Source organism: Corvus moneduloides, chromosome 3 (genome assembly GCF_009650955.1).
Source record: "Corvus moneduloides isolate bCorMon1 chromosome 3, bCorMon1.pri, whole genome shotgun sequence".
Taxonomy (NCBI): Eukaryota; Metazoa; Chordata; class Aves; order Passeriformes; family Corvidae; genus Corvus; species Corvus moneduloides.
Window position 1 is genome coordinate 59,387,575 of NC_045478.1, and position 27,283 is coordinate 59,414,857.

Below are 27,283 nucleotides of genomic sequence, written 5' to 3' on the forward strand. Positions count from 1 at the left end.
TTTTTATCCTGAGCCCTTTAAACCTTCACACAGGCAAATATTAACGGTGACATTTTAAAGAATGAGGAGATGGGGAAGTTGGATGACTTGGGCCACTGTCATATGATGATCCTGAAACAGAATAAACATTTTGTAAGGCTTGTGACTTTCAATCTCATGCTCAACTCATTTGATATATAGCCCACCTTCTACAAAGCAAAACATTTTTTGCTCCTTTGGTGACTGACCCAGACAGACTGACTGACTCAAAACAGTGGTTTAAATTACAACTATTGGACTTGGGATCAAAGTCGAATGCTGTCTTCTCCCAGGTTCCATGAGGTTTGAAAGTAGCACTCTGTTTTTGACCTGATCCACAGTTTTGAATTCTTTAGTGCTTAGTGGCAGACAAGAGGCACAGAAAGGAAAGATATTTCTCAGAAAGGAAAAGGTGTTTGTGCCAGTGTTTGAGATATGAAAGTATGAAATAAGCAATGATCTGCATATGCCAGATTCAGCTGAGTAGTAACTCTACAACTGCCTAATCTATTTTGATTTCACTATATCTGTTTCAAAATGAATAGAATGGTAGTAAAATATGCTTAGCTTTGTCTGGAGATAGCATTATGAAGCATTTTTTACAGACCACATTTTTCTCGTATTTAGCAGTATGTATAGATATATATTTATATATTTTTTGCTGTGATTGTGTTTTTAATGGAATACATATTTATTCTATCTTGTTTAACTCTTCTATGTTGAAAAGGATACACAGAACTTACAACTCTTTCATCAAGTCTCAGGTCACACTGATGAAAGGTCTGTAACCACTCCAACCCCAGAGCATTTGCCTTGATTATTTCATGTATATTTGTCTTTAGGTGCTGCAACCACAACTAGAGAACTTCCAAGTCACTTTGGCTGTGTGAGTTGAATCATAGAATAATATAAAATGACTTCTATTCATGCGTTTGTGCTCACTGAAACATATGTACAGTAGTGACTAATGAATTAGTGAACATATTTGTTAGAAGCAGCTTAATAGGAAAATGTGTTTTGTTCTTGGAGGGGGGGAAGGCTATTACGAGGTTAGAAACTGTGAGAACCAACATTATTTCATTAATATAATGAGTGTTTTCCCTTTATACATATTTTTATTCTCAGATGTGGTGTTTTTAAATATTGAAGAATATTATGAGACTGATACATCAGGTCCCACTTTGTTAAATAAGCTTATTCGTGGCTGCCAGGAAAGGACATAAACATCTCTGAACATTTCTCATTATCTTGTGCCTTTAACAGTGTCTCTCAAGTCCTGTTAATTCAGGGATTGCTTAGTTTTTTGGAAAACTATCAACGGACCATCTTGTGCAGCACAGCTACAGGATTCAAATTCACAAAAAAACCCTATAATGAAGCTAAGCTTTGAGTGTTCACTCACTTGCCTTTATCAAGAGTGTTTTGAGAATATTATTTCCTTTATTTCTGTGTTTCTTCTGCTTTACTGATTACCTAGAAAAAAATTTGCAGCTATTACTTTAGGTCACCATCTGATGTTTAATGGACTTCCTGTACTGTCAAAGACCGTGAAACACCTCTGCATGGTACCTAACACGAACCATTACTGGAGATGAGATCCTGGACCAAGAGAACCTTTGCTTGGAACGAAGAGGCAATTCAAATTCTCTTTAAGCAATTTAAGAATGCTAAACTGGTTAAAAACTATTTTATCAGTATATTACAGCTATCGACTTGTAAAAAGTCCTGTTTCGTAAGACACTGTCATTTTCACAGAAAATCTTAAAATAGATTCCAAAATCACATTTTACTCTGAACTGGCTCCACTGGAACAAAAACATGCTTCCAGGCTATATGCCATCATCCACGAGCATGGCTCAGCATCCTGACACTTCTGTGAGGCCGGCTTACAAGAAATGCAGAACTGCTGAGATGCTGAATTCTTTTCACAACACGAAATGTTTAGACTGCTAAGAAAAGAAAAAAAAAAAAAAAAGGGAACTGGTGTGGGAGTGTGTGGGGAACTCCATATAGAAAGAGGAAGTATTGAGTGACTGATCAGGAAATGGGTACAAAGCATGTGTTTTGGTAGTATTTTCACTTGTTTTGGGGGCATTTCCATAGAGAACTGGAATCTGGCCCTGCATTTAGATATTACTTCACTCCAGAGTGAAAGGCAGGCACTAATTTGGAGAGAAACACACCAGCTGTCAGCCTTTGCACATAGCAACACGGCACAACAGCTGAAGGTAGGTCGCACAAACACAACATCCCACGGAAATAGCAGTGTTGTAGAGCCATTCTTGGCTGCAAGAATCACAAACAATGCTCTGACTTCTATAAAAAGAGAAGGCTATTTTCCAGGCTGTATTTTCTGAGAGGAGTTTGTTCTCTTTTACCTCCAAAAACTCTGGAATACGTCTGTGCTACAAAAACTCCAGGGAAATAGGCACGGCAGCAAGGTGCGAACACAATGAAAGCCCTTTCTGATCCTGCCTGCCAAGGCACTTCTTTACCATGCACAGATTTGACAGGATAGAAATTTAGCCCTCATCTTTCCATAAACATTGTCTGGTCTGAAGTACACTGCCAGCCCTTGTGATGTCAGGGCTGTTCACTCCTTTGGTTTTGTCACGTGATTATTTTTTCCAGAACCAAGAGAAGAATTCCAAAAATGTGACAGTTCTTCTTGTGTAAAGTGAAGTTCTGCTTATTCATTTTCTCTTGAGCAAGTTGCTGTTAATCAGATGTTCGCAGAGTTGTGGGAGGGTAATGTACTGCCCTCAATGCAATGAAGTAATTTTTAAAGGAAGTCCTTGTCGGACAATTTGTTCATTGTTTTGGAAGACTTCAAATAGCATTTCCAGAAGGGCCAATTAAAATTCCAGATTTGATTCCCCTTACTAAGTCATTCCTCAGTCAGCTGGGAGGCAGAGAGGGGAGCTTGGGTATGCTGGTGCAAGTGAGCAGCACAGAAAGCTGAGACAAAATCCCTAACAGAGGATATTTTGGATCTTCTACTCCAGAACAGAAATGCAATTCTCCTGCAGAGTTATAAAGGGACTGAAATAAATGAAAGATATATTTCAAGGGCTGTCATAATAAAGCTCCTGGGCAACGTGCTCAATGATGTAGAGTGGGACAATTATTTGGAGGACTCGTTTTGCCATTGACTTTCCCCTCTCTGGAGAATGAAACTTCTTAGCTTAAATGATTTCAAACTTGACCCATCCCCCTTTGCTAAGTAGATCATATTAGTCTACATTTCTCCTGTATCACAGTGTAGCAAAAGTGTCATGGTGTAATTTCCTGCACTGCTCCCCTGGTCTTTGTCATGTCTTCTTTTTCAGCCTTGTTTTTCCCTCTGTCTTCTTTCCAACCTTTCCACTACTCCTTGGAGTAATCTTTTTGCCTTAATCTGCTTCTTCATTTCTCCTTCTACAGATGAAATGAAGCACACAAACCAGTGCTCTCTCAGGCCTTTCTTTCTTCCTAGCTGCATCACGTTGAAGCCAGCACTCTGAAAGCAACATCATCAGCTATAGTCACCTTCAGTGGAACATCATGAGTTCAAAGTCATCTTCAAAATTATTTCAAGTAAAAGAGATCATTTCTCATGGTTTTATCTCATAGGGCGAAGTCAAATAGGATGTGGAAAACGGGAGAGTTTTGGCCACCCACTTAGAGATGGACATTAAGAAACTGGAGGGAGCCAGAGTGGAGGGCTACTGGGTTGATCAGAGTTCTAGTGCACCATATCACTGAGGAGAGGCTGAAGAGCTGAGCTTGTGTAATCTGATGAGGAGGGGGGCAAAGGCAGTTGAACAGCAGCCTATGACTTCATGATCAACAGCTATGATGACACCAGAACCAAACTGTTCCCAGTGGTGACAGAAGGTGCAAGAAGAAGCAGCAAGATGAGTGTTCAGCTTGGCCACTAGGAAACAAAATGCAATACTGGAGCGTAGTGCAGCCTGGGTACAGGCTGCTTTGAGAGCTGGAGGAAACCCTGTCCCTGGAGGTTTCCAAGCCTTGATCAGACAAAAGCCACACTGACCTGCTCCAGCACTGATCATAGTCTGGCCTTGGAGTGGGATGGGTGATCCACAGGGCCCCTCTAAATAGCACTAAAACACGACAAACATGTATTTATCCCCTCAAAACACTTAGTGAAGAGTTCTCTGTGCTTCCCTCAGTTAGCCAATCCCTCCTGAATGGGAAGAGGAAAATAATATTTTTTCTTTTTTTTAAGTGAAGGATCATATAAAGCAACTTGAACAGCTAAGGTAATTCTGGCATAAGTAGAATACCTCTAACTCTTGCTTTAAATGGGATACATCTCATGCAGGTATTGTCCCATCGGTTTTTCCTCCCTTTCAAAACCCTACATTTGTGGAAGTGCTAGAAGATGTGCAGGCAGAGCACAATGCTGAGAGCCCAGGAAACATGCCCAGCAGAGCAGAACCTGTACTTTCTGTTGTTAAAACTGTGTTGGGATTCTGACACATCTGTTATGTAGTAACAGACCTAGGAGGAAAAAGCTTGTGTGCATGGAGAAGTATCTCTATCCCCCATCCAGGCTGCTCTGGAGCTTGAAGGGTATCTATAGAGCCCAGGCCATGTAGGTCACCCTGTATTAGAATGTATACTCTCAGTTCTACAAACCAGCGCAGACACGGGTTTTTATTTTTTAGGTAGACAAGTAGCCTTTTAGTTTTAGTGGGATGATTCACATCCATGCACTGATGTATATGTGTGCCTCTAGAATGAACATTCTTTATTTGTTGTTTCAATATTTATGTCTTTTCTCTGAGTTACTCTAATGAGATCTTTGTTCAATTTTTGTTTTTCCTGGGGCTGTCTACAGGCATCCAATGCTTTTTACAGGGCTGTGTTTCTTTTAAAGTTTCCAATTCCTTGGCATGAATAAATTCACTTTTTTTTTACTGGGATGCTTTAAATACTTTGTTTAGGACAGGTCGTAAGCCACAGTCTTGCATTCTCTTTTAACATACTTGCAATCTTATTTTTTGTCCAGCCACATTAAAAGCAACAGCAATTTTCCATCTGTTTTAATTTGCAGTAAATGAGTTTATGCTGCTGTGTTTTACACAGACAAGATCTTGTCTTCTTCAGTAATTATTTCAAGACAATACTGTTTGAATGATGTGATAGACTAAATGAAAATGATAACATATCTCAGGTAAACTAAGCAATTTTCCTCAAATATATTAAATTCTGATTATAATAAAAGGGTTTTAATTCATTTCCCTCACCACTGAACTGATTCACAAATTGCCTTCTGAGAAGTACAGTGACAAAGCATATGTAAGTATCTACTTGAGACTACAGAGGATATCAAAGAGCATTGTGACTGTTGACATAATTTAAAATGAATCTATGCCAGTGACTGAGATCACACCCCTCAGTCCACAAATTCCTGAGAAGTGGGAAGATTTCCGAGGTTTTCAAACAGTCTTAGACATCAGTCATTGCTACTGTTTACATGGAAAAGTTTGAAACATAGTTTCTTCTCCACATGAACAGAAGTCTCTTGTCTCCTGTGCAGGAGCTGAAGAAGCAGAAGGTGTCCTTGAAGAAGCTTTCAACTCTTTCCTAAGGCAATCAGTCTAGGGACACCCTGCTCTTTGCCTAGGGCCTTGAAAGGTAATTAGGGGCTAGTGCTTAGCAAGCCTGAGTTAGCCCTTCTCTCTTCTGAAACACCTCAGAGCACTTGCATTGGTGCGAAAAGAATTAAAAGTCTCCGCAGTCAGCCTGTTCTATTACGGGATCCATTCGTGCTATGTGGTGGTAAGGGCTGATGGATTCCAGCATGCTGTTACATTACATTCTGCCTTGGTTAGGGTTCCCCTTTCCTGGACAAACCTCACTCATTGAGAAGTGCAGTCACACAGATTTCTTTGCAAAATGTATTGCAGAAAAATATAACACAGAGAAACCTTGGACCACCAAGACAAAAGAAAAAAAAAATTGTATTTTTTCCTTGTAAGGAAGCAACATAAGCACATGCCCACTGTCAAGGTCACTTTTACAAGCAACATCAAAAAAACCCAGAAAATTATAGCAACTTTTCCTGTGGGATCCTCACAATATGACCTTTTAAATTAGTTTATTTCAATGTCTATAAAATTCAGAGCAATAGTTCTCCTTGGGCAGGAGTCAATCAATAGAAATGAACAACCAGGAGACTCCTGATACTCCTCTTCTCTGACACATTTTCCTAGAACTTCACCCTAATAATCTTGCAACAACCCATGCATTTGTGTTATTTATTGCTTAGCTGTGTGCATAACACACAAAAAGCTTGTAGATGATGGCCCCTGTACTGCTTTTCAAACATACGGTGCTCTCCTCTAAGGTCTTGCCAAAATGTGATCCCTGCTGGGGAAACAGAACCTCAAACATAATAAAGCCACAGTTTAGATACTGTCTGGAAGGGATACTGTGAAGGAAATGTTAGGGCAAGAGAAAGGTCAGATCTGGATATAGTACCTCCTCATCACTCTGCTATTTTCTCCACTGGTGTTTTTTTTCATCCTCTTGCCCTCCCTTACCTTCATCCTCCATAACTGCAACAATGTAGCAGATCCTCTGGAAACCTCATCTAATGCCACACTCGGGAAGAAATCATCCAGAGTTCTGGTTTGGCCAATTTGGTGCTGACCTCCTTCACCATATGGTATAGTAGGTCAGCTGCCAGACTTATAAATCAACAGAAAAAGATGCAAATTAAAAAAAAAAAAAAAAAGTATTAAACCCCGCAAGTACTTAGTTCTGTGTTATATCTGAATGGGCTGTCCAGGAAAATGGACATCAAGGATTCCCTGCCACTGAATATCTCCAAGAATAAGTTAAACCCAGCTCATCCAGCCTTCTTTCATAGTCAAGGGAGAGAAAATGACACAGGTAGGGACTGATTCTTCTCCTCTTTAACCAGTTCTCCTGTAAGTCAGAAGAATGGTGTCTGTTCTTTGTCACAAAAACCAGTGACAACTGTGACAGCAGCACCCCCTTTGCAGAGGTCTGAATTCATGTGAAACAATGGTTTTGGTTTTTATTTGAGAAAAATTCTTCAGAGCTACAGGTACTGGAAGCACAATTTTTTACAAAAAATTTAGAATGTGAAGTCATCACAGACCTTGCAAATTGCAGCATCTGAGTCGCCATGGAGTTCTGTTTCCTGCCTGACACCAGTGGCTCAAGGTTGACCTGCAGGGAAATCTGGAAGGACTTCTCATGCCTTCAATCTGGACTGTTACATTTCTTTTTTAGTGCAAGTTCAGTATGACACATAGAGAGACACATATTAACTGCAATTAAGCTTATTAGACCTTTGATCTGCTACCATGTTGTAGTGTATAAATGAATGCATTAAAAGAAAAATCAAATGTAAAATAATTCTCTTCTGTAAGTTGCAAAGCTGAATTTCAAGCTGTGCCTTTAGAGCACCTTCATCACATTTTTTAATCGAGCTAGCTTTTGTGTCAGGAAATAGGGCTCTTGTTGGAAAAGATAAGGGAAAAGTAGAAAAAAAGCTGATGTTTCATTAAACTGAGAAATGCCATGGGCATGAAATTGTAATCTTTATATTTGGCAGTTGTGCCCTGGCAGAACAGCCCTTAAACTTCAACTACTCTGGGACGAGGTCCCAGATTAGCAAACCGTGAGCACTTTTTCTGCTTTAACTGAAATTAGCCTGGATACCCAATTAACATGGGTAAGAAAAGAACAGCTAGCATCCCCATCTCATCACCACTGCCAAGAAGTGGTCCCTAAATACTGTATTATTAACTGGGTCATTTCCCAGATGGGGTTCCACATGTAGCCAGCTGTGGACTTAACTGAGAAGACAATAACTTGGTAGTGAACAGAGTGCAGGAGCGAGCAAAAGGACATTGAGAGCCCTCCCACTGCACACATAGCTCGTAGCGGGGTAATCACTGGCCTAGTGCACTTCAGGCAGAAGAAAACACCACTCGAATGAGTTAAATCAGCTTCCCTGTGTGGACTACCATATTTTTTTAAAAAGAATCTGTTATAGCTATAGCTACCACTGCTTAGGAATCAGTGTAATTTGCAGCATTCACACACTACCGTGAGATCTCATGACTGAGTGAGCATATTAAGCTAATTGAATGTATTTCTAAACTTGTTTCATAAAAGTTTATCATCTAGATCAGGATTTAATGTCTATGCATAGAAGCCAAGACTGGTTATAGGTCAGGGGAATTAACCAAGACCATTAAGTATTTGAAATCAAAGCAAGGAAGTGAAAGATTTCCTCCTAATGGGGACAGAGGCTTCTGGGATTTTTCCCAGGGGGGCAGTTGCAAAAATGGCAAAAAAAGCAGGAAAAAAATCACCCAAACATCCAAGTGAAATCTGCCTCAGGATCAGACATCTACTGTCATGTTAGGAGCAGTTTATGTTTACTGGGACATTTGCACTGTGTCGTCACAGCATTTTTAGGGGTAGTTTTTTCTTGGTTTAAATGTACTTCTGACATGTCATCTAACCACAATACCAACAATCCAAGTTAATCTGGTATACTTTTCATTTGTAAATAATATCTAAGCTTATTATTAGGCAAAGGGAAACAAAGACAAACAAAGCACACAAAAAAAAATCCACATCCCTCTAAAAAACAAAACTCCAAGATAAAAAGGAGATGGAGTAAGAAGAATGCATGTGAGCTCAACATATTCAATTTAATCTATCTATGCCAAAACTACTGAGGCTCCTCTTTGTGCACAGCTTAGTTCTCCTGCATACAGACCAGGGGTCACTGAGTGGCCACTTTTGCCCTCAGATGCATTCAGAGGACTCTAGCTATAGCTAACAAGAGCTCTGCTCACACAGCAGGTCAATGCTGAAACGTGTCTGACAGCTTATTAAACAGATCTGCTAGAATTCTGTTGTTTCTCCTCATTATGCCATTGCATAATTCCTCTGGAGCCTTTGTGCTGCACATTGTGCGCTGCGGCCATGCATGCAAGTGCGGTTGTTGTTGTTTTCGCCCAGCAAACACTCCGCGGGTGAGAGCCTGCGTCTCACTTTAACATGAAAAACATCCTTCAATTAGGCTTGGCTTGGAGACAAAGCACTTCAGCCCAGAATAAAGGCGCATCAGAAGCAGAGCACGCTGCCTGCTCAGCCCCGCTGCCCGCCCTGCAGCACACCACCCGTACCTGTGTCCTCCCCACCCCAGAGGGTCCTGGGCTCCGGCTTGGGCAGCAAATCTCCTTTGCTCTGGGGCTCCTTCATCTGAAAAACACAGAAGGAAACATCAGGTCATGAGAGCTTCCTATTGAGGTGGGTTTTGCTTTACAACACTTAAGACCAAAATTATTTTCCATCCAAAGTGCATATTTCAGGCAATAGTGCAAGGCCCCTCTCCAGCTGTTTCTATAATCAGGGGCAAACTTACGAGGTGTGAGGTACTGCGATCTTTCAGAAAAGAAAAGGGCCCTGTGAGTCACTGTATTTTGAATTGCATTTTTCCATTTAAAGTATGTGTGTTGATTTTATACCACAGACCAGATGGTCCAGCCCCATTCTCCTGCCTTGGCCCTGCAGAGGTAGGGGAAGGGAAAGGAAATGGTGGACAGGGACCCAGAGGGTCTGTCTCCTGGTATGGAACCGTTTGCAGAGAGCAACTTTGCCTGCTTTCATTCACAGCAGGGACAACCTTAACAGAGGTGGGATTTGGTGTAGGGGATGCACAGGTGTAATCCTTTCACATATCCTTGGCATATCGCCAATGTGGAAGCTACAGACGCATGTTTCCCTTCCTGATTAACACTTCATCCTCATCCCTGCTATTGCAGTACATCTAACTTTTTGCCCTCTGTTTGAATCAGAGCTAGGCAAGAATTTTGAGAACTAGGGGTGTGACTGTCCTCTGACACCACTTTGATAAAAACTCTGGCCTCAGTGGTGCTGGTTTCCGGGGCGATAAACTGAGTGGGGAGGGTGAAGTCAGTCAGCAGGATACACCTTTGCTAACCCTATCTATCCCAAAGTACTTTCCGGGCTCTCCATCCTACTGAAACGCTGCATCCAGCATTAGCATGGGAAGCAGCAGTCAAACAGCAATTAAGGTGCTGCAGAAGAACAAGGTGAAGAACTCCCACTGGAATTTTGGCTTTTGGTAGAGTTCTGGTGTCCAAAAACAGGAGAAATTTTCTTGTTAGCATCAAAACTAAACATTTCTTCATAGAAATGCATTTTTCTCAAAGTCTGCAGTCCTGATTGATTAAGGAGTTTGTCAGTGTGGGTCTGGAACTCTGGTGGGTCGCTCATGTAGTGTTTTCAACTGTCCTGTTCTTTGTAGTGTTAGTTTTAGAAATACTTTCATCACAAAGAGTCACAACTCAAATGGCACTTCCCTCCCATTACACACACTCTAGACAGGTGTGAAGCTGTCTGGAGGATGCACAGGATTGCAAAACATTTAAAAAGTGGCTCACTCTTCTGATTGCATATTTCTGATTATCTTATTTCATAAGATTAAGCACATGACAAATAATATGGAAGAAAATGGCATTCAGGACAGCCACTGTTCTGGCTACTGTAAAACTCCCTTGATTAAAGAACCAGAGGGGACTGTGGGAAAGAAGCAGCACAGAAATAGAAAGTAAGTGTAGGATGAAGGGAGAGAAGGAGAGAAACTTTGATGCATTCCAGGCAGAACTGTGATAATGCCCAGAAAAATGCAAGCTCAGAAAACGCAGGGAAAAGCATTTAAGAGAAAGTACATGGATCTGCATTTACAGAAAAGCACATCTTTATGTATGTACAAAACAATATAAATGCCAAAGCCACTGCGTCAGAGACAGAAGTGTTGTGTCCACAACGTCCATGAGAAATACAATTCAGACTTCGGGTGCTGCGAACCCTCAACTCTGTTACTTAATGGAGTCCAGTAGAAGTGGAAACTCTTGGCTACCCTGCCATGAGATGAGAGGCATCGCTATCACAGTTTGCAAAGATAAAATCTGGGAAGTTGTACAGACGGGCCACATGGAAAGACTCCCAAGGAAGCAAATTTGTGCTAAACAGGTACTAAAGAGGAGCAGAGCAGAAGAGGAACAGTGCACTAAGACCAATGACTTCCTGGAGGATCATGCACATCTCTCCCTCACCTCATGCACACACAGTGTCCTGCATGTGCAAGCAAAGGCAGTTGGGGCTTTTATCAAGGGACCTGGATCAGCAGTGTGTCCATCAAACAGGAGCGGCACTGGGTGAGAGTGAAGGCACGCATTTGTACCTGCTGACAGAAGGAGGGTTCACAGCAGACACTGACACTGCAGCAGCATCACCCTTGTGTGTCTCATCACAGGTTAATGCCAGGAAGTCACAGAGCGGACAACAACCTGACTGCACTCCAGAGTTTGCCAATCTGCAGGACCACAGCCAGTAACATTTCTGTATTCCACGGCAGGGATGGAAGGTAAAAGAATTAAATTAGTGAAACCCCGAGAACACCAGGTACAGAAGTGACACAAATGGCAGGAAAACCTAGTTTGAAATAGCTTGCGGAACTCCTTTAGCACTAAGTGTGCCCACTTTTAATTGTATATTATATTGCTAACAGTTACATCCATTTCAATAATTTTGTAATTTACTTTTTTTCTCCTTTAATTTCTTCACAATTATCTGTATGTACAGCGCGCACTTCAGTCACACCTTCCATTTTTATGTCTGTGCTTCCATTTCAATGAGGTTCTTAAAACCTGAGGCCTCCTTAAGAAGAGCCCACTTGTTAATGTATGCAGAATGTTTCTTTTGTATGTTTTCCTGGATTATGTTTACATACTACCAATCAGTCGTTCAATTCTATAAACAGTTACACTGAAGAAGTTTTTTTTTCATTTTTGGCAGTCAAATCCTTACCACGGTGCTTGTAAAATGCTGGATTAAGTCTGTTTCCTAGCTGACATTGCCCAAGCTTAAAGTTCAGTGAGGGGAAAAGAGACAAGAAATTTAATGCAAGTGGCCAAGTCTTTGTGGTAGCTGAGTACACATAAGCCACAGCAGATAAGACCTCAGCAGATCAAATACTTTAAAATAATACCCATACACTAGTGACTCCGTATACTAACCAGCACATTTTTCATACCACAAAGCAGAACTTTTCCCTTCCCACATTTCTTGTACTCCAATAATGTGACCGTGAAAGACCAACTGCCCAGGTGAGAGGGACTGCTCCCACTAAGCCTTGCCCTAGGAATCAGCTGTGGAACACTACATCCTTTGATTTGCAAGGGGTAAACCATGTTGGAGGCTCTTTCTCTGAAGCAGAGTTTAACAGCACTAGACTATGTTTTGAGTTTTCTCCTATCTCAGTGTCACTGGAAGAAGATAAAGGGAAGTAGAAGTCAGAAGTTCATATGTCAGTGCAAGCAACACTTAACTTGAAGTACCGATTTTGGCTAACATTCAGTGCTTTGTATATCTTGGGCAAATATGCCATTAATTGCATGATCCTGCTTTTTCTTGCTTTAGAAAGTAAAAGGATGGCAGCCTTTATAAATGTTTAATAAAATAGCAACTGCATCACTTCCTTCTCTGCTCGTTTTAACCCAGGCACACAGTTCTCTTCAGCTGTAATGTGTCTTGTTGTGTCCTCAGCCTGGAGACCACCCCTAAAAGAAAGACTGGGAAAGAGACAGGGTAGGCAGACTAGCTACCCGTTCTTGGTGTGGGACAAGGAATGGGAAAGGCTGTTGAAATTCAAATACTTCATGAGATACTCTGAAAAAGCTCATCTTTCCCATGGCATCCAATATGGGAAAGGTTAAGGGCATCCAGACATTCATACAAGTGTCTCTGTGGCTAGACAGAGTTGAGCTGTTCAGTCTGGAGAAGAGAAAGCTTTGAGGAAACCTTATAGAAGCTTTCAGTACATAAAGGGGGCCAACAGGAAGACTGGAGAGGGACTTTTTACAAGTGCATGTACTGACAGGACAAGGGGAAATGGCTTTAAACTGGAAGAGGGTAGGTTTACATTGGATATTAGCAACAAATTCTTTACTGTGGGTGTGTTGAGGCACTGGAACAGGTTGCCCAGAGAAGTTGTGGATGCCCCATCCCTGGAAGTGTTCGAGACCAGGCTGGATAGGGCCCCAAGCAACCTGGTCTAGTGGAAGGTGTCCCTCCCCATCGCAGGGGAGTTGGAACTAAATGATCTTTAAGGTCTCTTCCTGCCCAAACTACCCTATGATTCTGTGGTTGCAGGAGCCCCAAAGGAGCTGAGACCTGGGGAAACTGCTTCCTCCTTTGCTGTGGTGTGGGGTCCACATTCCTTCACTGCACACAGCAAGGTATCAGGGGTGGAGAGCACCAAAAAATGGGAAAGAAGATGGTTTAAAGAAGACATGTTATTCTCTCAAAACAATGTTAGCAAGGCAGGTAGCACTTTTGGTCTAGAAGTGACCTGTGACTCTAATGCATGTGCTTGTAGAGGGATTGCTGCTGCTTAGCTTTCAGCCAGTTCCCACCTGCTCTGCTGAACCAAGAGCCAGAGAAATGTGGTTTACAAAGGCAGTTTCAACTCTGAAGCCTAATTTACACATCAACTTTGTTAATTATTTCATTGCTGAACATCTTAACAGCAAGAGCTCATTATTGGCTGCATATTCTGTTCACTTGAAAGAACATCAATACCAACAGTGGAAGCAGAATATATTATCTAGACTAAATACCACAGCCTCTTTGTATTAGAAAGAAAAGATGTTGCTCATAGATACAAAATGATACTCATTTATTAAACTGTCTGCTTTCACTGCTGTTTTCTGGAGTCCTGTAGAGGATCTACCTTATTCAGCAAGACATAGCCTGGGAATCCAGCATATTTTTGCCAGTGGGGTGACAATGAATATCCTGGTTTTGCTTGAGGTTATCAATTGTACAAATAAGTCACTGAATCTTTTATGACAGTTAGCATATTCTGATTTACAGCTTAATTCCTGTAGACAATCTCTTCCAATGACAAAAACATCAGAAAGTGACAGGGCCAAGCATGCATTAGCTCTGTGTGTTTGTGAAACATTCACCTAAAGTTAAAACATCCATAAAGTTGGTGGCTAAAATTTCTACAATCAGTCATAACAGCCAGTTACCCATTGAAATGAATGGGAGCCATCCATACTTCTCTTGACATGACGACTTCAGCACTCCTGAAGTCTCAGTGGTGTTACCTGAGTAAATGTCCAAAACATCTGCCAAGACCACCATCACCAGGCCTAGCGCCCAGGAAGGGCTGTCACCACTGCTGGTGACCACAGTCATCTGCAGCTTCTAAAATGAGAATAGACTGGATGTCCCCATGCTGGTGTCCAAAGCAAGAACCCCAGGTGAGTCTGGAATCTGAGGTTGCCTAGACCAGCACATGGCTCCTGTAGCTTCTTACTGGCAGGTTCTCCCAACCTTCCTATGAAAGAATATTCAAAGGTTTACATAGCTGTTCTAAAAATTGTGAAAAGTCTAAGTTCTTCCCATGGGTGGAAAAAGCAGTGGTGCAGATTTCCATAAACCAACCATGACTTGGACTGGGTTTGATTGTGCTGCATCACAGGGCCATAATTAAAGGCCATAACTAAGTGAGCTGCAAGGTGAGAGAAAGCCATTTCATGTGCTGCAATGCTGTTTCTCCAAGCTCTGTGTTGCTCCACACAATACTCTGCATCCTTGGACACCATCTCTGCAAAGGGTGCCAGTCCTGGGTACAGCGAGCTGCAGGCGCTCATAGTTTCAGGCACAGCTCCCCGGGCTATTACTACCATAAACACACAACACAGAGCAGCAAAGGCAGAGGTGTCTTTATTTATCTCTCAGGAGAAGAGGGTTTTCTATCTTAGCAAAATACATTTTCTTTTGTCTGTGGGACAGCCACAATATAGATACGCCAGTGGGATCTGAAGGATGCTCTTCCATGAAGAATCACCAAGACTGAAAACAATAATGTTCTTCAACTGTGTTACTGATTTATTCAAATAATTTCCTGCCATATCTTTGCTAAATAACAAAAAAGCACTCGGTGGTGCTGTTAATTATTGGAAAATATGTCCTCCTTTCATTAAAGCAATCTTACAATCAGATAGCAACTTTAATTTTCAATAAATATCAGGCTTTTGCCTCGACGTTTTGAGAAACCTTATTATTTGTGGCAATGTTTTGTTCAGTTAAGATTATCAGGGAAGGGAGAAACACATGTTATTGGTGGACTAAAAACTAAGTTAAAGCAGAGCACGAAGATCTAATAGCATAACTAGATGCATAAGATATTGTAAAACTTGCTGCTAATCTGTTCAGGTTCAAGCTATTTGGAGTAGCTCACATCTAACCTGCAAAAACATAATGACATAACCCTCTTCCAGAGGTTGCTTGACCATTGCCAGGGGACAGAAGATGCATTTTTCTGCAGAAGGACATATTTGGCACTGGGTTAACTGTGTTTTTGAACCAAAGACCTTATCCCAGCCTAAAGCCAAGCTCAGGGACATGACTGAACATTCTATGAATCAGAGCTTTTATGATTCATTGCCTTCAACAGCGTAAACCAGAGCTGTATTTGATGATGCTGGGAACTAGATCAGTTTGAATGGGACTGGTTGGTGTAACAGGAGGGGGGACTGTGTTGTGCTTCACAGGACAGGGTCCCAGGGACAATGAAACTGCAAACCTGCAGTGCAGTGTAAATGCTGCGTCAAACAGCAATTCATTATGAATGTACAGCATGCTGTAGCTATATCACCTGTTCAGTTAGTGAAGGAATCCTTCCTCCTGACAAAACAAAGTCATGGAACAAGCAGAAGTGAAAATCAGCACTTTTCTTACCTACACTTACATGAAATTTCACCAGTGCTTTTTCTACAGTAGAACTACACGAATCCAAACAATGCATATAAATGTTATTTGGATTGATCATTATAAAGCAGTCAATGGCTTTATTTATGTCAAGTGGTGGAAGTAAGAGAGCACTGAATGGAACATTTTTTTAAAGCTACATTTTTCTCTTTTAGTGTAAAAATTCATTAAAGCCAGAATATGAGATCCAAGGTTTCTAGCCTCAGATTTTGAAAGAGTTTGAATTTGGGTTCAGATTCATATCTGTGTTTTGTTCCATGGGACTGAATAGGAATCTTGAGACCAGACAATGCTGAATGGAGAGGAAATTCAGGTACATGACTGTAGATTTGGAAGTAGATGATACAAGGATCTTGCCTAATATTCTGCATAATGTGGCTATGGAATCTTGCCATATTTATTGCTACCTCACCCCCTCACCTCCGGCATTTAATGTCTGATTTGGACTTCAGGATTTCCAGCGATGTAAAATCCACCTTTCCTTATATGAGTTATTTGTTCAACATTTTTTTCACTTTTTTTCCTATTGATTGCTTTTGCTTGATCTTCCAGTCTTGCTTTTATATCTTTTCTTTGAAGAGCTTTGTGTTACAAGTAGCTGCTTCACCAGGGAGATATTTGTAGGCCACAGTCAAGTTGCCTCTCAAATTCATTTTTAATGGAGTCATCATGGCCCTCTCATCCAGGGTTAAGCAATCTTGCATTTGACACAAGGAAAAACACACACAGTTCCTACAAACTAGCAAACAGAACTATAAATTTGAGTCCTTCCAGTTGACTCACAATAACACGACCTATATCCTAAATCAAGTTCATAAAAAAACCCCCAACCTTTAATTAACATTGGTTGTGTTTTCCAAAATAAGGTGTAATAGAAACAGAAAACCTGTCTAGACTATCAAAAAAATGGGATTTATTGCCATTTTTCCTTTTTTATGTAGTCTTAAGGAGGTCAACCTAAAGACTGCAGTTTAACTATCACAATGCCTTCTAGACTATATCCTCACTCTGTCCTGGGAACTAGTAGAGAAAACTAGATGCAATATTGTTTTGTTCTGTATTTTTCTATATGTGGCAAGAAATTAAAGCGGTGACTGCTCATGCAGTGATGTATGCCTTCCATGAGCCAGAGAAAATTGATAATATGTGGCATCTTGAAGTACTGAGCCAAAGGATTAATTATCTCAATTTTACAGAGGAAAATCTAAATAACAAAGAGTTTGAAGATTTGTTCAAACTCAAATCTCAGTTCAAAGAATCTGGAATAGGCTTTAGTTTCCAATCCTCCAATTAATTTTCGTGATGAAGTGATATCCCCTAATACATTCTTACATAAGTATGACAATCAATTTACACATACAGTGGGGTTTATACCAGTGGAGAAGCCCTTTCTCTCTGTGTATTTTCTTGATGCTCATCAAGAACTTGGGAATCATTTTTCCAAGGCTTCCAGTTCTGCCATATATTCAGATACAAAGGGACTGAATTCGGTTAAGTGAGACAGTGGATCTGAAATTCTGCCAACAGGACTAATAAGCTTTCAAAACCTCACATATATAGGATTTGCTCAGAAAAGGGTGAATTACTCAAGAAAAGGGCTAAATTTGTTCCTGAATTATTTGTTTTGTTGCAGCACAGCTCCAGATCTTGGCAACTTGGTGAGAGGAGAAGGATTATGGCTCTGATGTGTGCAGGGTCCACCCTGAGCCAGCTGAGATTTACAGCTGTTGAGAGAATCAGAAGCAATTTATCTGACGGGTTCTGTGAGACCTATATGTTCTCCTGGTAGTAGCCAGGTGTCCTGTTCCACCCTAAATGCCGCCATAGCCTAAGCCCTCTTGTGTCCCCTAGCCCTGTGCGATGTCTATGCTGGCAGTGATGGGGAGCTCTCTACAGTCGTCTCTGTCCCTGTGTACAAGGATGCTTGTCTGGAACACAAACTTATTTGTACAGGAAGAGGGGCAGATATGCTTGACTGAAAACAGAAGGTGAGGCTGAAGGAGGAGCAGATGACTACCTGGACCCACCAGTAGCAAGTGCATGGTGCACTCACCAACTGCCCTGCTTCATCGAGACTTCCACTGCCACTGCCTGAGATGTACATATCCTGAGGAAGCCAATGTCACTTACTCTAGGGACAGCTTCAATATCCTACTGACTGGGAAGTGTTGATATTTTCATAGTACTGCAGTTCTGTACTGTGACAGCAAGGTCAAGAACATATTATTACAAGAGAGATTGTCTACTATACTTAGGTTTGACCCCTTCTGTTTAAAGTGCCTGATCATTCTCCATTTCATATTCCCTGCTAAGGAATCATTTGACCTGAAAATGAAAAGGAAATGAGGCTTAGAAGCAAAATGTTTTTTGGAGAGTCATTGTCTACCTATACTATACTTAAAATCATATTTCCATTAATTTCTGACAACTCAGTGACATAGTGAGGAAATAATCTTGTTCTCTGTTTAAAACAATGAAAAATCTCACTGTCTTCAGGAGACAAATATCTGCAGGGAAAGAAAGCAAATTAGCAAAATCTGTACTTTTTTACTTAAGTTCATTTATGGTTGCAATGGTTGAATGCTGAGAGGAAGAAATGAAGCAAAGCTGTATATGGGACAAAAATGGGTGTCTAAATAGTGCCATTGTTGTATGCTGTGTGAGTGCAAAACTTGAAATGTAATTATATGCAACTATGACAAGCCCGTGTTATTCTACACTCATATTTTGCAAGAGGTGGTGGAGGTGGAGTGATGCTGCCCTGATAATGAGGACAGTGATTGTTATTTGCCATTTAGAAACAGGTATAGACACTGAAAATACTTAAATGGATAGGTTACTGCTATGTCAGGGGTATGATTAGCTCTTATCAGTGGGTTTCTTCTGGCTCTGCTGACAGGAAAAAAAAGAGGCTGGGTCACTCATGCAAGTTAGCATGCAACACATGCCCACTGCATTGAAGCCAGTCACAGAGGTATCCCCCACCTGCCTAACAATGGCTCTGTCCTGAGGAAGCTCCCAGCACTGGGGAGAGTAACAGCATGGTGACCACCAAAGCATTTCTGACATCCTTTGAGTGGCTTCAGTATGGGCTCACCCACTGTCAACAGTACTGGGATCATTTCCAACACTTCCCTACGACTGGCTGTCAAGGCAGCTTAGGTGTCCAGCGTCCTATCCCTCTCTGCTTTTGCTGTCAGCCACCCTGGGTACAATACAACTTGTATGTCAGTATAAACATACATGTTGGCATTAAGACATGACTTTGGGATAGTGTTGGTGTAAAAAACCTCTAAAACTTCATTCTACCCAAGAAATAAATTGAGGGACTTAAGCCATAAAGTTCTATATGAACATCATTCTTATCTGGATGGATGTTTTTTACACTGATCAGCCACACAGCAATATCCAGTTTGGCTGAAACCTGGTTTAAATCACACTTAAACCAAATTTCTTTCCTCCAGTTGCAATCCACAATACAGGTTCTAAGGAATGAATGAGTAGGGCCTGTATGGTCCTTGCTGTCTGGCTTTGCATTTGCGAACAGTCTTAGCTCTGAACATTTGACAGTTTGATATTTGATGCTGTCATCATTAACAAGACGTGATCTTGCACAAAAGGGCTGGCCAAAGGTTCAGCATAAAATACCCGACGACTCTCATGTCCACTGAGCATATATGTTGGTCCTTAGTCTCTGCTGCTGTGAACTGTCTCTAGCCATGTGTTTTGAGAGGTAAGGGAAGAAAAAGGTATATTTCACTGCTTATTTCAAATCATAAAAGCACCAAAACAAGACTTCTGGATGTGTTAATACTTTCTCTTCCAATTCACTTTATGTCTAGTCATAGCAGCAAGAAAAATGGGATTTGTTAAGAGGGAAAAGATTTAACACACTTTTAAGTGTCAACAATCATTGCAACTCTGAAAGGCAGTCGCTCCTTTTTTCACAGCACAAGTATTTGCTTGCATTTAGTTACCTAATCAGATATGAGAATGCTGGTTCATAGCTACAGATCTCTCTGGAGAAAGTTCCCACTTGTGGTTAAAGAGTCAGAGATTCAGTTTTTCCATTCCTCCAAAAGATTTATTCATCATGCAGGTGTTTTTCTTTCCAGCTGCCCACAAAACTTCAAAGAGGATGTAGTATAACCAGTGGTCCATCATTATCACTAAGACCATCAGCAGGATTAATTGATTTATAAATTGTGGCTTTGGTCCAAGAAGACCCTATGCTTCCCCCTCAAAGAAATTGAAGCAGCATTCTTAGTGAAATGATAGCATATGATTCCAACCCACCCAAAACTGGCAACAATCAAGCTAGAGCCAAACAGATTTTGAGGTTGTAACAGAATTGAGCAAGTCTGTTTCTATCAGCCTCACCACAAGACTGCTGCCAAGACACCGAAAATTCAAAACTCAGCATACACAGCAGTTTCACTGAAAGAAAAATAATATTGACAAATGTTCTATGAAGGCACCAGACCCTTTTCCCCTCCCCAAAACACTTTTGCAAAACTTAGAAAGGAACAACAACCTCTGAAGATCTGCTGACAGCTCATAAAGGAAGCTGTATGGGGTTATATATCTGCAAATATTCCTAAAGGTCTTATTTCCACTCTTCTCAGTATTGCTGGAATGAAATGTAAGGAAGAATCAGGCTGCTAATGGCATCCATGGCAGTGATACAATCTGAGTTTTGCAGCAACAGGTTTGGAGAGTGTCCAAATTGCCTTTTTCTTGTGCTCCTCCAGTTATAGACTGGGGCAAGCGTAGGTTCACTAAAGACTTCAGCATGTGCTAATGTGGTAAAAACACAGATTCACAGACTACAGCAGCAATTCCACAGCTGTAAGAGGACAAAGGGGACAAAGATTACAATCACTGCCACCAGGGACAAGCCTGGAAGGACAAGGAGGGGCCAGATCTGTGGTTAGAGTGTCTTCTGAATTGAGTGTGAAATGCCCCTCCAAATGCAGGCAAAACCTTGAAATGAAGTGGCTGTAAGTAGTGCAGGAAATGACAGGTTTGCGGTTGAGTTTCGTCTTCCAGTTGTGCCTATAATGCAGCAAGTACAAGAGGCACATTTTGACCAAGGAACTACCTGAGCATAAAAATCTTTTACGTATGTCTTCTATTTCCAGTTCCTGATATTCAGAGTCCACCCAAAACTGTAGAGTGTGGAAAGTATTAAGCAGTGCTTTATCAGAGTGGAAAGTTACTCTGCAGTTCATGTGTGAAGTGACATCCTGAATATGCAATGTGTTCAAACAGCCACACAACCTGTGGTAAGAACTTCACTTTGCTGCACCGTTATGTCATCCCTGTTTCACGTAGCTTTTAGAAATTGATGTGGTCACAAAACTCTGGTCTGCTTGCACATGGGGCATGTATGTTCTGCAGATCACACTGGATAACACAGTACTGGCAGAAGTTTTTCTATCTCTTCCTCAGGACAAGATTGCATTGATCGAAGTTGAAGAATTTGAAAATCCCTCCCAGGCAGTTGCTTCATTATCTAGCCAGAATGTGAACCAAAATAAGACAGTGAAAACTAGCAATAACTATGTAACTTCACTGTAGAGCAGAAGTTCCCTTCTCATCATATTGCCTTGTGTGCTCCTAGAGAGGGGAGCACTTCCTTTTAAAAACTGTTATCCCTGAAGGTCACTGCTGAGTAGCTTCAATTATGAGAAATAATGAGAAAGAGTTCCTAGAGGTATTGCCGGCTCTGAGTGCCACAGTTTCTGAGATCCTGGCCTGAGCCCTGCACTGGTCCCTGGCATATGAGGGGCCTTTTTTACTTTCTGCAAAGTTATTAAATAGCTCAGTGCCTGTGCATTCAAGAAGCAAAGCACCTAACATTGCTGGTCACTTCTGACAACTTTGTCAGTATCAATGCTTATAATCAATCCAAATGTTGATATTAAATGCTATTTTGACACATTCGTAATATAATAAGCATAGTTAGCTGACATGCTGAATTTGAAAAACAAAAGCCACCCTCAGAGTCAGCTGGAACTGAAAACTTTGTAACATTTCAGTGATGCATGGGGAAGCAAAACTAAACAGAAAAATTCTGGACTTCCAATTCTGACAAAAACAACTGATGATTGAAGTACACAGATGTCCGAAATTCTTCCAGTTATAGTAGTCGGATTTTAAAGATACTTTTCTTTTCAGATATATGATATTTATCTTGACAGAGTTTACTCAACAGTTTCATTGTTCCATGTGTTTCCCTTTGGTGCTTTGAAAAGAAAGCTAGTTTGTTCTTTTCATCTGTAGCCATTCCCTCAGTAGCTGTCATTTACTATGTAGAAAAAAGGATTGTGTTGTATTTCTGTATGCATTTGGCTTTGCGTGTAGCTATATTTTTCTTTCAGTAAATGTATCTTGGGGCTTGGGGAATTGTTTTGATGAAAGGACTGCTTTTTAAGCCAAAATATCTTTATCTCTCAAAGAGCCTCAGCTCCTGCAGGCTAGATTTAAAAAAAAAATCCTTAAGAAACCAAACATCTTCATCTTAATAAATGCTGGCTTTTAGACATCAGCCTTCTAGGTATAATCTGTAACTCTAAGTTTATAGGAACCTGTGCAGGTACCTGTTTAGCAGCACTAGGAGCTTCATAGTAAGAGTAACAACAGCCAATATCTTGACAATAGAGGGAAAAATGTTAGCATCAGCTATCTAACTCCTGCCTTTCAAGAGCGACTTTTGAAGAGCTTCTCAAGGGCATTAATCCCTGTTTGTATCTAATAGACCAAGCCTGTCAACAAATGCTCCAATTTTGACAGGTCTTTCCAACCTGTAGAAATCAGATCTCTTTCTCCTGCCTTCCACGAGTCTGCTTGAAATCGAGGTGAATCCCCGATGGCAAATCTTGGCCACTCTCAAGAATCAGACCTTTAGGAAGCAGGCAGGAGCTGTAACTTTCCTTCGCACCTGTACTTCAACCTGCAACCCCTTAATACCCAAATAAGGGGTCTCAGGAAGGCTGCCCAGGGTTCAAGCAAGCTTCAAGGTTTTGTGTGTGCTCTTAGAGAGGGATGCAGCTGCAAAAGGAGGCATTCACAGCATCTTCCATTTTCACCTGGACAAGCTTATTACCGAGTAGTAGTTAGAATATGCTTTGGGAGTAGGGAGGTGCTTGTCTTCCCCACCTAACAGATTTGACAGTTATCTAAATTGTAGTCCTCAGATTTCCACTTCACACTTTCAGTAATAATATGCGGGAGGTACTCCCTCTCAGCAGCTCTTCTTATCTTTCAAGGGCAAGAGTGGGTCCTACTACATTCTCTTTAAGACCATTCTTAATGCCTATGGGAAATACAGCTAACCTCTTTTTGTCTTTTCTATTTGCTTGCTCAGCACTGTTCTGAAGCACTTAAATGTGTGCAAGACTTCAGCATGTAACTGTAGGCAATAGATGTTATCAGGTACTGCCACATCACTTGTCAAATGTTTATTGGAATTAATACATTTGTGTTTTGTTTTGGTTTTACTTCTGTCTGTAAGTCCACTTATCTGCAAAAAAATTCTTAATTTCACAGGAAAGCAAAACCCCACATGGTTTCATATGACAGCTCACAGCTAAGGATTTCTTGATTAGAAGGTTTAGATATATTTTCAGTTCCTTTAAACTGGCATTTCTAATCTTTGGAAATCCCATGGGCCTGACTCCTTCTTCCAGACTCATATGCCTTTTATAGAAATCAGATGGGATGACACCCACCCCATAATCCCCCTGAGCTCTGTCTCAGAAAATTTTAAATTTTTTTGCCCTATAAAATGAATTCTCCAACTTATGCAAAACTACCACGGGATGTTAAAAACAGTAATGTCTTTTCCAGTAAGGCTCCAAAATAATTTTGAGAGAGTGTGACTGTTTTGGGCCTGAGCAGGGTGGGGTTTTTTTTGTTTCAATGGTAAATGTTAATATGGTGTGATGCAATACAGGCCAAGTTTTTGTGCAGCTGCACTGCTGCTTTGGAAATAATTATTTTTCCATTAATGCAAGCGGTCAAAAGATTTGATTTATCATGCATCCGTCAAATCCAGAGAGTGCATTACAGAAACTCTTAGAACATCCTGAACTGACTATTCAGAGGGGTGAAAAGATTTCACAAAATGGAAACTCTATAATTAGACTTAGAGCAAGCACACTGTACTAAGAGAAGGGACACTGAGGAGTCCTGGGGTGTGGATTCCATTAAATTACCTTAAATGGGCAGCAGGCAGTGTATTAACTAACATTATAATGGGATTTACAGAATACATGACTTTACTATGGAGTTCTTAGCCAATTATTATTTGTGCAAAGAGGAAAATTGTAAATAAGACATTATCTAGAACTTCTAGATGGAAAAATGGTGACACCAATTTATAAACTGCAAAGGAATGCAACATCTCCAATGCTAAGATGAGAACAAAATTGTTCACTGTGTTACTAGCACTGACCGAAACACTTTGGGTATCTAGTTATGTCTGTGACTTCTAGGGGTAGACACACTGGGGCATATAGAGTAGCCAGAGGAAGAAACAAGGTTTTCTTTAAGAAACGTGTTTTGGAGTCAGAGATGAATTTCTTTAGAGAGAAAGGACATACAGGACTAGCCCTTGCCAATATTCAAAGCACAGTCTAGGCAGTCCATGAAATGTCTCATGGCAGGGAGGGGTGGACACAAACTGGCCAGGGGATGAACCCAGCTATTTTGCAGATCTTTAGCTGTCTGTATGTGGTCTTATCAACACATATATGAAAGAGTTTGTTTTATCTTTAGTGCTGTTACTCTTTAAGAGGGGAGTATCAATTGCCTGTCAGACTGTTTTTATGACCTTGTCACACAATGCAACAGACTCCTTTATTTATCTACTGTGAAGGATGGAATTATCTTCAAAATGAGCTGAAGCAATGATTACAAGATGGGCAATAAACAGATTAAAATCAAACTCCAGTTGCTCCTGCTAAATAGAACCTTTGTAGACCAAAGGAATCTAGCACAGCATTTGACTGTAAAAAAAAAAAGTTCTTTTCAAACTAAGTGCTTTTTCACTGGTTTTGTTCACTTTCTTCTTCGATATCAGGTACTAAATATTACCAGAAGCTGAATTCTGGAGAAATGGAGAACATTCTTCAATTCTAGTGAGCAAATCTCTTGACCTTATGGGGCTGACCACTTGATAATCAGAAATGAGCTTTGTCTGTCTTGCATGACAGAACAAAATTAAACAGAAATTTGGTCTACTGTGTTTGGTCCAAATTCCTCATACCCACTCTGCTGAGTATTTTCAGGTTACTATCACTAATGTAGGAAGGAGTACTTTTCTCTGATCTCTTTGACTGTCAGCAAAGCCATTCAAATCTCTGGCTCAAAAAGGTGCTAGATAGATACCATATTAAAAGAAAAATAACTTAAGAAAGAGAGAGAAAAGGATGTCATTTCCAGTTCAGGTATTATGGGAACCCCATGAAAAGAATAATGAATCATTTTCCAGCTGTAGATATCCTCAGGGAAAACACTTGACAGTTTCTTTAAAATAAGAGATATTCTAATTATCTTCAGTAGTGTTGAACCAGCATTCAAAAAGGAGGAGAACATGGTTTTAGATTTTGATATTGACTTGTCCAATTAATTTACTAAGTCTGTGGCACTTGAACAGACCTGTGATGGACATACAAATGACTGAGTGCCTCACTGCATATTTGTAAAGCAGATGATTGATGTATCACATCCTTTCTTTGAGCCATGTAGCTGATTTACATGCTCTGTGCTGTATAGACAATCTCTTTGTCAGTTGGGACTGTAAAACACCCCACAGGCAATTGTCTGCTATTCAGTCTTTCCCATTCACTGAAATTACACATAATTTTAGCCTGTGCATTTGCAAACTATGCTTTGCCATTTCCATCTGAAAATGCCTTTGTGTTAAACATTTTTGACTTGTCTAAATAAATATTATCCATAATAACCGTATATCAATCCATTACAAACCCATGGAACTACGTAGTGCATTTAGATTTAATCCCTCAAACAAAGCCTGTTCCCACCTCACTCACGTGTTGCTTTCCCAGCTGATGCTCACAGCTGCTGAGAAATCTGAGCAACAGAGAAATCTAAGATTGCTTTCATCTTGCTAAAGCTATAGGATCTGCAATAGAATAATGTTTGAGTCCTCGGTCTTTGTATATACACATGATCAAATTCCAAAAGCACAGAGACCTACTGGCAGGTAAATAAGCCTGTACTTACGGGTGGAGGTAAGTATTCAAACATACTCCATTCCAAATTCCATCAAAACCTCATTAGTGACGCATTTATGTCATTAGCTGAAAGAGCTTCGGTGTAGCCACCTAGAAACAACTATTTAGGAAATAGCTGTAAGCTCTGCTGGTGAAAAATGGCTTTTTTGTTAGAGACTGTCAACTCACAAGATTAAGCTACAACTTTGACTTGTGATGATCCAGAAAAGACAGACTTTCTACAAGCAGAAACTATGGAATGAAGAGAAGTACAAAATACCTTCTTTACTGTCCTAATTGCTCATCTTGAACCACTTTCCTCTCTTAAACTCTCTTTAATCTTCAGACAGTGCTATAATACATTTCTGGAGCAGCATATCATGACTGGGTTTACTTGTACATGAAAAATAGTCAAAGAGAAACTGTGGAGTTCCAGTGGTTGTGGTTGTCTGAAGTTAAATTACACATAGCATGGAACTATTTCCTTTACTGGTTTTAACATTTTCTTCCTTAGGATTATGTTGCAAGTATCCTTGTCAGTCTAACATGGACCATTGAAAAAAGGGTTATCCAATAGATTATCTCTGTGTGTCACTTTTATGAACACAAGGTACAGTTTCCCAGCTCAGTGAGATAAACCCCCATCTTCCAGTCTTAGGGGGCATAGGAAAACATACCCTGAAATCTGGAATAACCAACTGTAAAGGCAGGAACATTCTATGCATGAATATATGAAACTTCAGCCAGATGTCAACAAGTTTGAGTCTTCTGTTTTGGCAGACGGTTCCATATCCCTGTAGCTTTTATATTTAAAGTCTGCTTATAATGTTAAGTCTTTTATTCCACAAATATTTTATACAATATTTTCTTGTTGTTTCTGTGCTTAAATAGGAATTTTTCAGTTGTTTTTAAATTTTCTCTTTCCAGATCTATTTCTACTTTTCGTTACTTTTCATTATATGGAGCAGGAATATAAAGCTGCATAATTTTTCTGAAATTATGTTAATAATATGGTTCTTTTTCTCCAGCTCCTTTTCCTGGAGAAAGAACAGGAAGGGACAAAAGAAAAACCAAAACTCACTGAGATGATCTTCATAAGTCTTTCCTAAATCACTTTATGGGGTATGCCAGCAAGACAATAAAGCTCACAC

General features: G+C 40.5%; 1 protein-coding gene across 1 annotated transcript in view; it reads right to left on the reverse strand.

Moving 5' to 3' along the window:
* Nucleotides 1-27,283, reverse strand: part of SGK1 (serum/glucocorticoid regulated kinase 1) — a 71,419-nt gene that overhangs the window by 15,427 nt on the left and 28,709 nt on the right. Inside the window, exon 3 of the mRNA XM_032101783.1 lies at nucleotides 9,207-9,282. Coding sequence (XP_031957674.1) covers nucleotides 9,207-9,282 — 76 coding nt within the window. The remainder of the gene's footprint in view (nucleotides 1-9,206; nucleotides 9,283-27,283) is intronic.